General features: G+C 40.2%; 1 protein-coding gene across 2 annotated transcripts in view; it reads right to left on the reverse strand.

Annotated features, from left to right (window-relative positions):
• Window positions 1–690: 690 nt before the first annotated feature.
• Window positions 691–16,890, reverse strand: part of TOX3 (TOX high mobility group box family member 3) — a 120,492-nt gene continuing 104,292 nt past the window's right edge. For both annotated transcript variants that reach the window (XM_069549826.1, XM_069549825.1), the window contains exons 4-7: window positions 12,976–13,245; window positions 8,674–8,901; window positions 7,006–7,086; window positions 691–2,605 (exon numbers count right to left, since the gene is read on the reverse strand). In XM_069549826.1, coding sequence (XP_069405927.1) covers window positions 1,925–2,605; window positions 7,006–7,086; window positions 8,674–8,901; window positions 12,976–13,245 — 1,260 coding nt within the window. In that variant the 3' untranslated portion in view covers window positions 691–1,924. The remainder of the gene's footprint in view (window positions 2,606–7,005; window positions 7,087–8,673; window positions 8,902–12,975; window positions 13,246–16,890) is intronic.

Below are 16,890 nucleotides of genomic sequence, written 5' to 3' on the forward strand. Positions count from 1 at the left end.
CTTGCTGTTTTTAATTTTCATTTTATCATAAGCAGTTGAAGACTGTTGCCAGTGGTAATTTGCAATTTTTATCAAGACCTCTTCATTATAGCTTCTGACAGGACAGATGCTGTAATTAATCATGCAGGACAACTGGGGATAGTGGTCACAGTGTTCTCAAAGAGGAGTCGCTACAGAGCAAGAAAAGGGGGGAAGGAATGGGCACCGAAATAATTATTTTGGCTTAAGAATTAGCATCCACCATCCATTTTAATAGCAATAAAGACACAATGCCAGCTAGTTTGAGCCCCAAATAGAAGGCGATTGCTTTTTCCTCTAGACATACCTTGCCCTTGCATCTTAATAAAATGATAATTATAAATAATTACTAATGGTTCTATTTATTTTGTTGTTTTTTGGCCCCACTGCACAGTTTGTAGGAGCTTAGATCCCCCACCAGTGATCGAACTTGTGCCTTCATCACTGAAAGCTCAGAGTCCTAAACCACTGGGCCACCAGGGAGTTCCATTAATGGTTCTATTTCTAATGGTTTAGCTTCTTTTTAACAGTCCTTGGTTTCGGGGCCATGCAATCCATATTCTTAGCTGTACATCTCGTATTTTCAGCTAAAAATAGAAGATACCTGGGCTTAAACACAGGTTGGTATGGGCTCTATTTCCCCCATATCCTACATATTCAAGTAACCACAAGTGAAATTTGACATATCATTTTATTTGAAAAGTGAACAGTTGTCTGGTTGTTGCATCAAAATACAGTCCACAGTTTTTACTGAAATGTGTTTATTCTATAGCAAGATAAAAGCATTTTTGTTTTAGTTAAGCAAAATACAAACAACTTAATTGCTGCTATCATAACTCATAAAAAAGTATAAAACAGCATAAAAACACAATAAGCAACATAGCAATGAATGGTTTATGTCACCAGTGTTTACGTTAAAGCCTCGTTTATGAAAACTTTACAACACATGATATGAAAACTTACAACTTTGAAAGAAAATATTTACATTGATTATTCAGATGTGATGCGCCTTTTAAATATTCTACCGGTATTACATCATAATAAAAACTCTTGCTTTTTTTTAAATCTTAACTTTTGTAATAACTGTCTTCATTTAAGTGCATTTCCCTTTTAAAAATACAGTGTTTTTAATTTTTGAAACTTGTCACTCAAAACACAGAATATAATATTCACATTCTTTTCTTCTAATTGGAATGAATAGAATGGGTTAACAGTGGTCATAGCGTTACAACATATACTGTGGTTTGGTTTGGAGAAGTCATGGGTAAAAAGTGAAAAGGAGTCAATAATTGAATCTAATCACTTGCATTTTTTTTTCATTTTTTTTTTTTCTGGAGAGATTCAAGGAAAAAAATAAGAGCTTTGGCAAAAGTCTGTGATTTACATTATTTTTTTTTTCATGACAAAAAAATGCCATCAACGATTGACATCATACAAATGTTTGTATGAAACTGGATCTTCAGATTTCAGGTAGTTACTGACTGTGCTTTTTATTTTCAGGGCTTCAGAAGTTCCAGTCGCCTTGAAGTGGGGATTCTTCACTTCAGGAGAAATAAGGCCATTTGCTATGACTCAGAGAGGCCAGTTTATTATAGTCATCAGTCTGTCCTAGGATTCATGACACGGTTTGATTCACATATTGTAGGTAGAGCCTGAATAAATAAAAAAGCCATCACATAGCAGAGCACAGCTTTTCTTATTAAAAACAGAGTAGTTTCGAGATCTTTCAGCTCCACTGTTTAGTTCTTCTTGCCTATCTAATAGACACTGGAGAGGACCGCCGCGATCGTTACACTTTTCTGCATCACCAAACACCGACTCCACCAGTTGCAGCCGCCTGGGGTGTATCCTCCGACGGCCACTCTCTTCCAGACGCGGCACAACAGCCTGCCCTGCGCGTTTGTCTTTAGAAAATACTGACCTGCGATAATACTTGAGTCTGTGTCTGAGACTGTATCTGCGACGGATGCTGCTGAGAGGCCGGCTGGGGGCTCCCGAGGGCGGGGATGGGGGAGGTGATCTGGGAGGTGACTGGGGAGTGCTGCCGGGGAGAAGGCTGGGACTGATGTTGCATGTGCTGCAGCTGCTGCAGCTGGAGACGCTGCTGCAGCTGCTGCTGGTTGATATGCTGCTGGAGCTGCTGCTGCTGCAGCTGCACGTGGTGCTGAAAATGCTGCTGCTGCAGCTGCTGCTGGAGCTGCTGTTGCTGGAGCTGCTGCTGCTGCAACTGCTGCTGCTGCAACTGCTGCATCTGCTGCTGCTGTTGCTGCTGCGTCTGCACTGAGGGGCTCACCTGGGCGGAGGATGCCGAGCCCACCATGGAGCTGATCAGTGGAGCCCCAAGGTTCGACGGCATGTTGGCGGCGATGGTGACCGACGTGACCATCGGGTTCACAGGGAGTCTCATGGTCAAGGGTTTGGGAGCGATTGACCGAGGGAGCGACGGTTGGAGAGTCTGAGGGGACGCTGACACGGTTCCGTGCTGAGACAGCGGAGGGTTGAGAAGGAGGGAGGAGGTCAGATTGGTGGACGCCAGGGTCTGCTGAACGGAGCGAATGGTCTGGGCTTCTGCTGATTCCGCGGCAGCCTGCATTTGAAGGGAGATGGTTGGAGTGTTTTTATAAGGACTGTGAATGGATGACCAAAATGGTCAGCGTTACTCTTGCTTCCCAAGCACTTTGTGGGAGGACTAGGCAGCTCCTCCCGGAGGTGGAGTCCAAGTCCCCAAGTTTTGAATCTGAGCTGGCTAGGCACCTTTGCTCTGGTCAACAGAAAGTGACGGAATTGAGGCTTCAAAGACTGTCTGTCTCTCTCAGAACCTACCCCTAGGTGATGACAGACATGTGGCCCTGGTACCAGACTCAATTACTAGCTTCCTGCCAGCCAGCCCACTGCCATGTCTGGGTATATGTGTGCCAGCTGCACACAGGTGAGAAGGATTTGGTGATGCTGCCCTGCCTTGGCCTAGATCTGAAGACCCAGCTAGTTACCTGGCAGTCTCTGAGATACATGCTTATCTTTGTAAGTCCCTGGACTTTGGGTCCATACAAGTGTTCCACAGCACTACTGTACTGAAAGATGACTGATGCACATGTTTGAGTCAGTAACAGTTGTTCAGGATTGAACCCTGAACCAAGATCACCACCAAGAACCATTCTGAAGGACAATGAGAGTAGACTGCCCGAGTCCAAGTCTAGCTCCACTACTCAACAACTCTGGGATTTGCGGCAAGTTAATTCACCCATCTCCATTCACCCAGCTTCCTTATCCACAAAATGGGGTTTAATGGTATTCACCTTGTGTAGGGGTTGTGAGAATTAAATGTACTCATATATAACTGTTAAGCATTTACAACAGTGCCCGGCCTACAGAAAGCACTTGGTAAATGTTAGCTATTTTCACTCATTAACAAGCTCTACTGCCAGAAAATGACTATTACTAGAAAACTTCAAAGCCCTGTATATAATATACAGAGCCATGATAATTTATAACAGTGCTTACTTGCATATAAGAAAAACATAATTGAATTCTTTAGGAACACTTAATTGAAGAACTTTACAACTTTAGAAATATTTTGGTTTACCAAATATTTTCAAAGTTTTCCAAAATTTATCAAAGACATCATGCATAAGTGGAGAGTGTTCAACTCTCATGTGACTAAACAACCTGTTACAAGCAATCTGGAACTCAACATGCAGAGAAACTGCCTAATATATTTTGTACTAAAAACACATAATTACCTTCACAAAAATATTTTACTAATGCAACTGTGATTGGAATGACTTCTTTTAAAGACTACTTTTTCTTCCTATTCTTCATAAAATTAGAGTTTTTTGGAGGGCAATAGGGACAGGGGAACTTGGAGGCATCAAGCTGCCATCTACTCTCTTTAATGATTTTGAATGTTTATTTCTAGATTTTTATTACTTGCATTTATAAAATCTACTATTAGAAGACACTTGAGGAATTACTTTACATGGAGAGTCACTGGAGGTAGGAAAAGCCATGGCTGATGGCTTCTGTTTGAAGACCTTATCAGTATAAGACTCCGTCCATTGGTGGACAGTTTTCTGATTTTGCACAAAAGCTCAGGGAATGGGGTGGGTGGGGGCTGCACATGACTTGAGGGTGGAGGGTCATGTTCTAAAGTCTTTGGTTAAGAAGAAACCCACAGATGTTCATAATGATCTTTAAAAACCATTACGTCATCCACAAAGTAGAATATGCAGTTTTCTACATGTAAACGACACATTATTTTAAAATACTCAGATATTTAAAAATTGCCAAGACGGTCTTAAGGAAGAAACTACAAGAAAAGTCTATACTTAGACACCTGGGCAATCACGCCATTGCACCTTTAAGATGCTCCCCTAGAGGAGAATGGAAAAGCGGATGAGTCTGAAGAGCTCCTGCTCACCTGCTGGTTCAACTCCTTTATGGTTTAATATTAAGCTTCGATTAATTTTGTTGGTTATTCTGAAGACTAAAAGTGATAGCTGAGTCACATCTCAAGGGAGGGAGTTCCCGGCTCTGAATGTAGTGCATGCTCAGTTGCTCCAGTAGCGTCTGACTCCTTACAACCCTATGGACTGTAGCCCGTCAGGCTCCTCTGTCCATGGGGTTCTCCAGGCAAGAATGCTGGAGTGGGTTGCCATGCCCTCCTCCAGGGGATCTTCCCCACTCAGGGAATGAGCCTGAATCTCCTGTGTTTCCTGCACTGCAGGTGGATTCTTTACCACTGAGCCACCGGAGAAGCCCTCTGAATGCAGAGGCTTAAGTTAAAAGCACATGTGATGCACCCTTGTTTATTATTGCTAATGCTGAGGCTGAAATCTTGCTCCCTGGAATCCCACTCCTTAAATGGTTCCATCCAGGACACAGAGATCAAACTTAAGCTTTCCTTCCATGATGGCTGTTATACTTGAGGACCAAAATCAAATGCTCCCAAATCCTTGCTTCCATGATTCTTTTAATTATTTAAATATGATTTGATTTTCAGTCCTTACCATCATGGAGACAACCCACTAAAGGGCCTTCAATTAGTCACCATTTCTCTTTATATCATGGGGACCGAAAAAGAGAGAACCAATTCTTCAGATGTGGTCTGGTCATCAAACTATACAGTTAGATGCTGCTTCCTGCGAGATCACCATATTAGCAGCTATTTCACACTTTAGGGTCAGGTTGAAGTTATTCTAAACTTATACCTCAAGGGCCATTTTAGTTGCCTGCTATGTCTCTGACTATAAATTTGGGGTGTTCTTAACTGCCCTGGGGCTTCCCAGGAGGCTCACTGGTAAACAATCTGCCTGCCAAGCAGGAGACACGGGTTTGGTCCCCTAGGTTGGGGAGATCCCCTGGAGAAGGAAATGGTGACCCACTCCAGTATTCTTGCCTGGCAAATTCCATGGACAGAGAAGCCTGATGTGCTAGAGTCCATGGGGTTGCTAGAGTACGACACGACTTAGCAAATAAACAGCAACAATACTTACCTATTGAAAAAACAAAAGCAAAACAAACCTGCCCCTAAAGAATTTAGATTTATTCTTTTTAAATCCCATCCTATTAGATAGTTTTTCCAGTATCCATGGACTCAATCTATCCATTGGGAAACATTTCTGAATCAGTTTTTAGTATCCAAAAGTAAAACTTTTTAAGTTATCCCTTCTAAGTCAGTCACAGACCTGATCAGCCCAATCACAGATGCTATTTTCAGAGTGCACTTTGAGTTACTGGCTCTTGGCTTAAATCCACGTATGGTCAATTATTCACACTCTGATGCACAAAGATCACCTATACCTGCTTCTGGCTAACTGAATGAATAAATGATCCACTTGAGGACATGCACATTGTTACCCTATTCACGTCACTCCATCTAATTAGCCATCAAGTACACCTCAATTCTTAACATCTATAGCCCACACATTCAGTGGTTTTCTACCAATGTGTGAGTCTGCATCCATAATCAGTATCTCTCTCAATGTGCATCTTCCAGAGTCCCAGAAAAAGGCTTTTTGTGGGCCTGATGAATATTTTCTCTTTCTAATGAAATGGGCAGTGTCCTAAGAACTGTCAAAGACAACCTCTCTTGATCTGGTTCTGAGCAGCTGCCAATGGTAGATCTTAATATAAAGAAGAAACAACTCAGGTGAAAAAGAGAAAAAAAGGGCTAAATTCTTTTTAAATGGCTTTGCCAGCACCTTTGACCATGCCCTGAGGCCCTATGTGGTACTTTGAGGCCACGACAAAGACAATGAAATGGAGTCTCTGCTTGCCGGAGGAAATACATCAAGAGCAAAAACATTAGTTCACATTATCCTTCCCAAAGCCTTTCTAAATTCTAGGAAGGCTAAAGACAAAGTTAATTAAATGTTAAAATAGAAGGTAACAGCTCATGCTCCTTTTGGATCAAGGTAATAATAATCCAGAGTGACATTTGCTTTAGAATACCAGTGCATTTTATAATACATCAGGGCCCATTGTATACTCTATGTATAATACATGTATATGTGTCTTTTTTTTTAAGTACTTGGAGCATAATTTTATTTTAAATAATCATGAGGTTTATTTATTTATATGATGTGGAACAGTTTGGTCAAAAATGCAACATCCTCTATTACAATAATGCAGCCACTGGAGAATTTATGATCTGATGTCCAAAAATGCCTGAGAAACCTACTTCTCAATTTAAATAGAGGACATTAACACAGATCTCAGCCCCTGACAGGAAGAAAGGGGGCTGTTTAAGATTTGTCTAAATAGCTTCAGCCAACATATGCAGAAATCAGTGAATCTTTTGGAAACAACGCGGATTCATTAGCTTGAATGAACTCTTATTTTTCGTGCCGTCATTTGAGTTATCTCTAATGAGAACAAATAAGTTTATGAGTTATTCGAGGTGCTATCTTTTTGAGGAGTCGCATTTATGTTTTCAATGCTCCAGGGCTGTTTTCAACTTTGTAACGCAGAGATTGGCCGCTCTTTTACCTTAGAAACGAGGCTGGCCCTGTATGCAGCAAGGGCTTTCAGGTATTCTTTCTTGGCAGCTTCCGTTTTCCTTTTATATACCTATTAAAAGACCACAATTAGCACCACCTTTAGCATACACATTCTCAGCCATAAAATAACTGCTGTGCAAATTAGGTTGCAACAGAACTCACATAAAAAGTTGGTCTCCCTGGCTTTGATTTTTAAATATGAAAACACACACACAGGTATTAAAACAAAACCAAACCCTGCCACCCTCACTGGGACACAGTTTTGATGTTCACTATTACAAACAGAAAAAGATTTCGGCTAGCAGCGCAGAATTCGTGAGAATAACAGCTGAGGGCCTCCTGTTCAGGCAGTGAATAAGGTAATGAGAATGAAATGTGTGGCAAACAGTTTAAATTATAGAAAATTAACCATTTCTCCATCATGTCTTCTTTCCCTCACATCCATTTGTAAACTGAAACAAATCAGAGGATGAAAACCCAGCAACAACAGTGAGAGCGAGTGAAGATAGAAGAGAAAAGATGGAGACCTTTCTTTTCGAGGAAAAAAAAGTCAGAAATAGTGAAAGATAAAAGATTTCCATTAGTGAGACCAGTGATTTACAAAAATAAATCCCAGTATACAAAACCTGATTGGAGCTTCCTTTTCTTAAACAATGGTCTGATGGCTAGCTGTTACACCAAAATGCAACTCACTTTTTTTCTCCAGGATTTAAAAGTTAGACGCAGCAGTTTGCCAGCCCCATAGGATTACATTTCTAGGGTAGAAGATGGGGCTGCTGCCTAGAGCATGGAGCTCAGTGCAAACAAACAGGCAGATTCTACAGGAGCATCAGCCCAAGGTAACCAGCTGGTAGGAATGAGTTCATGATTAAAGGAAGGAAGGAAGAGAGAAAGAAAGAAAATCAAGGGTTTTCCATTCTATTCCTGAAACAATTATTCTGGTTTACTACTAACAGGGTAGTAGTAACTTGTGAGGATATGTGAAATTAACACCTGTGAATGGTCATTGAAATTTCACGGAGAAGACAGAGGAGAACTGAGCTCCAAGGAAGCCATTCTTCTCTGCATCAGTGTGGAGGACTTGCATGGGAAAGACAGGACACTAGACCCTAAGGAACGTCTCCCATCAGCATGGCTAATCGCTCAAGGCCTCTTATATGGCCACACTTTCAAATGAACATGGAATAAAATTTCAAATGCTCATTGACAATAATGAAACACACAGAGGTGGCTTCAAAGTTTGGAAACCCACCAGGAGAGCACAAGGGTTCAGAAAGATGATCAAAAAATGGCAAGCAGGATGGACCTAACCCCTCTGTGGTGCCCTTTGTGACAAACAGGGGGTTGGGGAAATTCTGCATTATTTAAAATGGAAAGATTATCATCAAAAGTTTATGCTTGCAGGATACTGCCTGGATCTCCTCCAACTCTCTTCTGAACGGGTTCTGAACACACACCCCTTAAGGGAACTGAGAAATCCAGATAACTGGAAGGTACTTTGGAGTTATATGTTTGTGTTTTTCTAATTCCATAGCTTAGAAAAATGATTTCATGAGAATCAGTCATATTAAGGGGACGTATTCACCCAGAAAAGGTGTCAGGAATATTCTTGGAACATTGAATTATATGGCTGAGATGGGTCTTTGCCTGAACTCACCTGCTTTTGTTCTTCCCCGAGGCTGTCCCACATAGATGCTACGATTTTTGAGACCTCTCCAAAGGTCGCATTGGGGTTCTGACCTTTAATTGCAGCCTGTGTGTCTCTGAAAAACAGGGCATATGCTGACACTGGCTTCTGTGGCTCATTGGGATCTTTCTTTTTCTTTTTCTTTGGAGTCTTGGGCTTCTTGCCAGAATCTGGAGCAGCTCTTTTCTCTCCGATGGCCTGCAAAGCAAGATGAAAATTCACTGCCTAGAATGTTCTTGCAGAGAATGCAGAAAGACTTACTCAGATCCCTGGTTGTTCTTTTAAGGTTTTGTTATCCATCACCAACAGATGAATCACCATCAAAAGAGGGGGAGGGGTAAATTTGCTTAGTGTTAACTGGATGGAAGAGATTAGCTTTTAGAACATTGATTAATGAGACCCAGAAGTATCTTCAATACATTTACAACATATGCTTTAAATAGCAATTATGAGTAATGAAAAACAGGACGCTTTGTACCAAACATGTATGTATGTGTGCGTGTGTATGTATGTGTGTGTTACATATGTACCCATAAACAAAATATTTCACATTTTCAGAGGTTTTAGAAGTAAACCTAAATAATATTCAGGATGTTGACCATACTCAGATATTTTAAACGAGGTCCCTTGGCCAAAGACACATACTATCGTAAGTATGATTGGTCTGAATTGATTTTTTGAAGCTTGGTTTCTTTTTTTTTTTTTAACCAGAACTTTACTTTGCTAATGGTCTCCAGAAACTCAAATAGAAATTAGCTCTAATCCCTAAATTTGCACAAAAAGGGAAAGGCCACTTTTATTTTCTAAAATAATAAAAACTTGCTAAAGAATAGGATAATAAGGAATGTAAAAGTGTCCAAATTCTAACTAGAGCTAGAAAGGAAATTGATACTCTTCATAAAATTAAAAACCTGTAAAAGAGCAGCATCAGTAGATACTTAAAATCACCAAGGCTAATAAGAAGACTAATAAGAAGATGCTTACTATTATCTATAGAAATCAACGCTGCCACAAGAATACTGGCCTAGTGATACTCACACATATTCCCAATGATCAAAACCATAGGAATGATATAGACATAGTTTACCAAATTTATATATCACTGAGCTCTAATACCCACCTGCCACCATCATCTAATTTCAACAATCATATAACAGACTCATCAGAGAAGCAGAGGAAATGATTCATCAACCTTGTTTTATCCCCTTCCTCATCCCCTAGATTATAATATGATGACTATATTGGAGATAATTTTGCAGTTAACTTTACCAAGAATCCTGAAGTGTTTGACAAAATATGTTTTAAAAGCCAGCTCTGGGCAAGATCAACAGAGATAGATTCAAGTTACTAACAGATTGGCTTTTAATGGTCTTGAGTCTTGAATCTTAACTCAGATTTTCCAAGAGTATCATTACTTTCTGAAAGAGGGTCATTTGGAAATTAATTCAATGACCAGAATTTGTAGGGAGGAAAATGATAAGTAACTTTTCTTTGAGGGCTCTGAACCCTAGGAAGCCAGTAACCTCCTTCTTGGTGGGCCTGTTGTTTGCACTATTTGAGTAATAACCACACCCATACTTTACACAAGTAGCTTACAGACGTCAGTAGGTATTAAGCTAGACTTCACCTCTCCTCCAAAATGCCATCTTTCATAACTCACACAATGAATTAAATAAAATTCCATAGACGCCACTCTTTTTTTCTAAATTTTCAGAATAAGTGAAACTTGTATTCTAGTTAATGAATCTGAACTTGCAAATGAGTCAGATGTCTTCTAGTTAGAGCTTCAACTTGAGCCAAATTTTCCTTCAATGAAAAATATTACTTTAGCCACAAGAAAAAAATATATACACAGATTTTTCTAATTGACTCAAACTCAATTCTTTTCTTGGAAGAGAATTTGGCACTGTTTGCACCAAAAATACCCTGACCTATTTCCAGTGTAGCTTTTTCCAAATAAGAGTTCAGGTCCATTCTTTGCAAAACAACATTCAAATGTCGACAAACTTTGTCATCTTTCTTGGACAACTATGACTTGCCATAGTCATCATTACCTTTTAAGAATAAACCCAAAATGAAGAATCTCACAGTTTAAATAAAAGCTCAGAATTAATTCTCCTAAAGAAACTTTGCATAGTTGATTCAAAGGGCTATGAAAAAGTGGAGAAATAGCTTTATCCCAAAGACATAGTCAACAATAACATTAATCTTCCTTTTTTCAGCTAAGTTACTTAAAAGATAAACTGGATTCCTTGTCTTTACTGAACACCTAGACTCTGTCTAAAAATGGAACAAGCTAAGAGTTACATAAAATTTTCTTTATAGAAATGACAATTTCAGATTGATACAGAGGTAAGTATTAAGATCAGTGGGAATGCAAATGAAGTGAAAGGAATCCATTTGAATTGTGTCATAGCCAGCTGTAACCCATATCTTATGCACATCCCTTGAGTTTATTATTTCCCACTTCACCCTGCTGAAGTCCTTGTGAGTGTGAGTAGAGACTGCTAAGCAAATTTCCCCACTCTGTGTCCAGTGGGGAGTTAACATATCTGGACAGACCAAACCCTCCTTAAAATCCCTGCACATTTCTCCTCTTTTCAGCTAAACTCCCTCCTCTTTTCATCACCAGCAATCTTCTCTAAGCACCTTTTCTTCCATTTCTATTTAAACATAAATGATGCTAAAGGTAAAAATAAATGATGCTTAATATTCTGGCCTTGACTTGATCCTTACCCACTCTGAGAAATTCTGGTTACTTCTATGTGCTCCTATCTATATGCCGATGGTTCAAAAATCTATACTTCCATCTCTAACGGACTGAATTCTAGACGCTCTCCAATGGACTGAGTTCTAGACTCAAATGGAAGCGTCTCAAATTCAACCCCTACCATGCCAAACTCTCAGCTTCCCCATGGGGGAAAAGAAAATAACACTCCTCACTTCCTAGGTTAATCCTCTCCATTTACGGATATCCATGCTGTTCTCAAACTAAAACCCAACATACATTTTATTCCTTCAAATTCCAGGCAATCATCAAACCTTAATGGATGATTCTCTCTCTCTTGAATGTCTCACTAATCTGGCACCTCCTGTATGCCTTCCTTTGCTAAAATTAAAGGAAACAAATCATAACAAAAGGATGTTTTAATTGATTTCCTTCTCTCTGGTCCCTCTCTTTGTAACTCGTTCTATATACAGCCTAAGCTATCTTTCTAAAGCAGAAAATCTGTTCATGCCATTCCTCGATGCAAAGAATTAATCAGCTCTCAGCTACCAGCAGGGAAAGGCTACCACATTCTAGCAATTTCTTTCAAATCCCATTTCTTTCCACCTCCGTGTCACACCATTCATGGTACCCCAAAATGGACATACAGTTCCTTTGCTCTTTCTAGCACAATGTGGGCCTCTCTCTTCTGCCTCACAAACTTTTATGTATTCTCTTAGACCTAATTCAAACATCACCTTCTCAATAAAGTCTTCCTCAAATCACTCTCCAAAGCAGAATCAATGACAATCTCAGTACACCAGATACATCAGTTAGGCCACTAATCACATCTGAAGCTAGTTTTAAACACTCTTATTTGTTCCCAGTGGGAAGTCCCAGGGGCAGTAATTCTCTTATACGTCTTTGTATCACCAGAACCAAGTAAAATGCCAAGCACAGAGTAGGTGTACCACACATAATTAATAAATGAGGAATAAGTAATTGTGCACCTAGAATAAGTAACTTTAATGAAACAATGCTTTTTCTAGGCATGCAAAAAAGTCAAACTGGCAACTAAGTTTTTGTTTCAAATTGTGTATATTTGAATCATGCATCATTTCCTCCACAAAAGCAAAGGTGCCAAACCACTGGAACATACTATGTGGTAAACACCAATGAAGTGCAAGACTGTCCAGTGGGGCAGCAGTTCAGCCAACTAACCAGATGAAACTTGCCCACCTGGACATTAACTTAGAAACAGAGCAGTTCAGAATTTCTGAAAAGTCTAGCACAAGCCTTCTCCTTTGCCAATTTAAGGAAAATTCAGCCTATTAAGTGATTTGCTCAACGCCTTACAACTAGTAGGAGAAGTCAGATCTTCCAAGTTTCAGTTGAATATACTTTCCACAGAAATAAACAGATATAAAAGAGTTAAGAAAAAATTAAACCATCATAAATGTAAGTGCTACTCCACATCCATGAAGTAAAGGAAAATAATATTGTGAATGAAGCTTAAACACAAGAACATAGGGGTGATCCCTATATACTAAAGCCAATTAACTTACTCTGTTGGATTCATCAGCGTCCTCCTCGTTGATGGAGCTGGAAGGGGAGGGAGTCGCCGATTTGCTCGCAGGAGGTGAAGGAGATGTGTGGGGCACACTGGCCCCTCCCAAATTCAACCCCAACTGGGCGCTGAGCTGAGACTGGTTGATGGTGGTGAGCTGGGCAGGAGGCATGATCCCAGAGCGAGCAGCATCCGTCATGTGGACGATGGACCTCATGATCACAGAGGGATCCTGGCGGTATTGTGAAACTTGTGTATGGCTCTGATCCTAAAGGGGCAACAGAAATGGGAAACTCTTAGTTTTCTTAAACATCAGTGATCTTGCAGGGGTTGGAGAAGGGGGTCAAAAGGTACCAACTTTCAGTTACAAAATAAATACATCATCGCATTGCACTGTTGTTCAGTTGTTAAGTCATATCCGACTCTTTGCAGCCCCACAGACTATAGCCTGTGGGGCTCCTCTGTCCATGGGGTTTCCCAGGCAAGAATACTAGAGTGTGTTACCATTTCCTGCTCCAGGGGATCTTCTTGACCCAGGGATCAAACTTTGCATCTCCTACACGTGTCTCCTGCGTTGTAGGCAGATTCTTTACCGCTGAGCCACCAGGAAGCCCTAAATACTTCATAGGGATGGAATACACAGCCTGGTTGGCTGTAGCTAATACTACTCTATGACATATTTGAAAGTTGCTAAAAGAGTAGATCATAAAGTCTTCATCACAAGAAAAAGAAAAACCGTTTTTTGTGGGGTTTTTTTGTAACTGTATGATGACAAATGTTAACTACAATTACTGTGGTGATAATTCTGGAATATATACAAATATCCAATCATTATGTTGTACACCTGAAACTAATATATTATATGTCAATTAATACCTCAATTAAAAAGATCAATGAACATAACTTCAGCAGCTCCTTAGATAGGTTTGACTTGTTCCAATTTTGTTAGATCTGATTTATTGCAGGATAATGGTCTCTATTAATTTATTAACTAGAAGGACTCATGCTAGAAAGTTGAAAGATCAAAAGCACGAAGCCCAAATTATTCAGCCTCAACTATTACACTGTAGAACTGTCTTGTGTGAGCGTGCGTGCATGCTGTCATGTCTGACTCTTGGCAATCTCATGGACTAGCCCACCAGGCTCCTCTGTCCATGGGATTTTTCAGACAAGAATACTGGACTGGGTTGCCATTTCCTCCTGCAAGGGATCTTCCTGCCCAGGGATCTCCTGCATTGGGAGGCAGATTTTCTTTACTACTGGGCCACCAGGGAAGCCTAGAACTATCACTGGACGACTTAACTAAGTGAAAATAAAGGACTATTAGCAAAGGGAAGAGAAATATCCACCTCTTGCTCCTTACTGAGGAAACTGATGACAAGGAAAGGGGTGATGCCAAGGTCTTAGCCTTTCAGGCTCACCAACTCATTGGCCATCCTTCTTCCACACAGCGCTGGTTCAATGATTCTTTCTCCAGCTCTGCAAAATGGGGAGAAGCTGTTCTCTATTTTATTCTACCAGGCATGCATACGCCATGTAGCAAGGATGGGCTAGAGAAACGCGGAGCAAGCATCTGTTTGCTTCAGGGCACCCTCTCTGTAAAACCCTTTGTGGTTAACCAGAGGATCATTCCAATTCTGAATTACATTGTCAATGGCATCTGGAAGCCATTCCATGTCTTTAGGATTGGATATCACTTTTTTTCATCTTAAACCTGCTTTGTTTTCTTTTGCTTAACCCATTCTGATTTAATGTTTTAATGAATTGTTTAAAATATGTATAAGAAGGAGGTAGAGACCATCAGAATTAGCTCCTCTGAAAATTACTGCCGACACTTCAAAAGTAGCCTTCTCTGTTTTGGGGAGGCATAGAAAAGGATTTAGATTTGCTGCTTCTTCTCATTCCAAAGAACACAAAAATGAAAACATGCTTTTCAAATGACTTCATTTAAGACTTGTCATTTAGAGTGAGCCTGCAATTTTCTTGAAACCAAATTCTCTTGACTCACAGTGACCCAGAATCTAATTTTATACATAACCCTATGAATTCTTCTTTTCAATATTTCTGATAAAGCTTATTTTTGCTCTTTAAAGAAACAAATGAATTGTAAATATTATAATGCCACTAATTCAGAAGCCAAGAGCTATCAATAGGAAACCAGTTGAATAAATTATGATCGATCATGCTACAAAGTATTATGAAGCTTTTTAAAATAATGAATTAGATTTATGTGTATTGACCTAGAGAAGAGTGTCTTCATTTTGGCTCTAATGACATTTTGGACCAGATAATTCTATGCTGTGGTGGCTGTCCTTTGCATTGTAGGATGTTAACAGTAACCCTGGTCTCTCCCTGTGTGTGAGTGTTAGTCTCTCAGTCTTATCCAACTCTTTGTGACCGCTTCAACTGTAGCCCACCAGGCTCCTCTGTCCATGGAATTCTCCAGTCAAGAATACTGGAGTGGGTTGCCCTTCCCTTCTCCAGGGGATCTTCCCAACCCAGGAATCAAACTTGGAGATGCCAATAGCAACCTCCTTTCCTTCACCAGTCATGACAATCAAAAATGTCTGCAGACATTGCCCCATGGAGGGCAAACTTGCTTCCAGTTCTGGAGAGCCACTAATCTAGAAAGATATGCAAGATCTAGCAAGTGAAACAGAGAAGGCGATGGCACCCACTCCAGTACTCTTGCCTGGAAAATCCCATGGGCGGGGGAGCCTGGTGGGCTGCAGTCCATGGGGTCGCAAAGAGTTGGACACGACTGAGCAACTTCACTTTCACTTCTCACTTTCATGCATTGGAGAAGGAAATGGGAACCCACTCCAATGTCCTTGCCTGGAGAATCCCAGGGACGGGGGAGCCTGGTGGGTTGCTGTCTATGGGGTTGCACAGAGTTGGACACGACTGAAGCGACTTAGCAGTAGCACCAGCAGCAGCAAGTGAAAAACCAAGTTGCAAAACAGTTATAGAGTATAGGCCCCTCTTTGTTTTTGTTTTTTAAGTTAAGGGACTTCTGTGGTGGTCCAGTAGATAAGAATCCACCTTCCAATGCAGGGGATGCAGGTTTGATCCCTAGTCAGGGAACTAAGATTCCACATATTTGCATCACAACTAGAGAGAACCTTGTCTGCAGCAAAGGAAGATCCCATACACTGTGACTAAGCCTGGAGGCAACCAAATAAATAAATATTTTTATAAAGTGTAAACAGTAGTTACATTATACTGGATTGGAGGGGTAAGGAAGGGAGCACCTTAGCTTTTCCCATTCACAAAAAACACAAAACAAAACAAATGAGACGAAAACACTCTAGTTAGGAAAATCTAAAACCAAGAGACAAAAACACTTAAAAGAGTCTGTGGCTAACTGTCAGGGTTTAATAGAAAATATACATATTTTCCATTGATAAGTTTTGAATTAGCACATTCCTATGCAATCCTGGAAAAAGGTGCTCCACATTTCAGAGCAACCCCAACTCTTTTTGTCTCACTAACGATATACTCCAGAAATACCACATTCTTGTAGGAGTCCTTCTATAGTCTGGTATCACAAAAGTGGGTTTCATGTTATCACTGTGTCTTAATTTCTTTTTATTGGCACTCCTCACACATTTAGCTATTTCGCTTCAAAAATCTGAGGATTTTTGTCCACTCTTCCATGTTCTTTTAAAGTCCTACCATAGCTTACTGATGTATTTCAGCCCGCCACAAGTGGAAATTATGCTATCTTTTTCTTAACTTTAGTCTCCAATTACATCTTTCAGAGGCTTTTCAGAGGTCCTTTCAGACTTCTTTAAATCTAATTATTTTAAAATATCTGCAGGCAACTCCAGAGTATTTTAATTCCAATGGTAAAATGACCAGTTAACTGGCATGGCCATGAAGTATCAGGATATAATTTACACAGCCTTCTCAG

Source organism: Ovis canadensis, chromosome 14, assembly GCF_042477335.2.
Source record: "Ovis canadensis isolate MfBH-ARS-UI-01 breed Bighorn chromosome 14, ARS-UI_OviCan_v2, whole genome shotgun sequence".
Taxonomy (NCBI): Eukaryota; Metazoa; Chordata; class Mammalia; order Artiodactyla; family Bovidae; genus Ovis; species Ovis canadensis.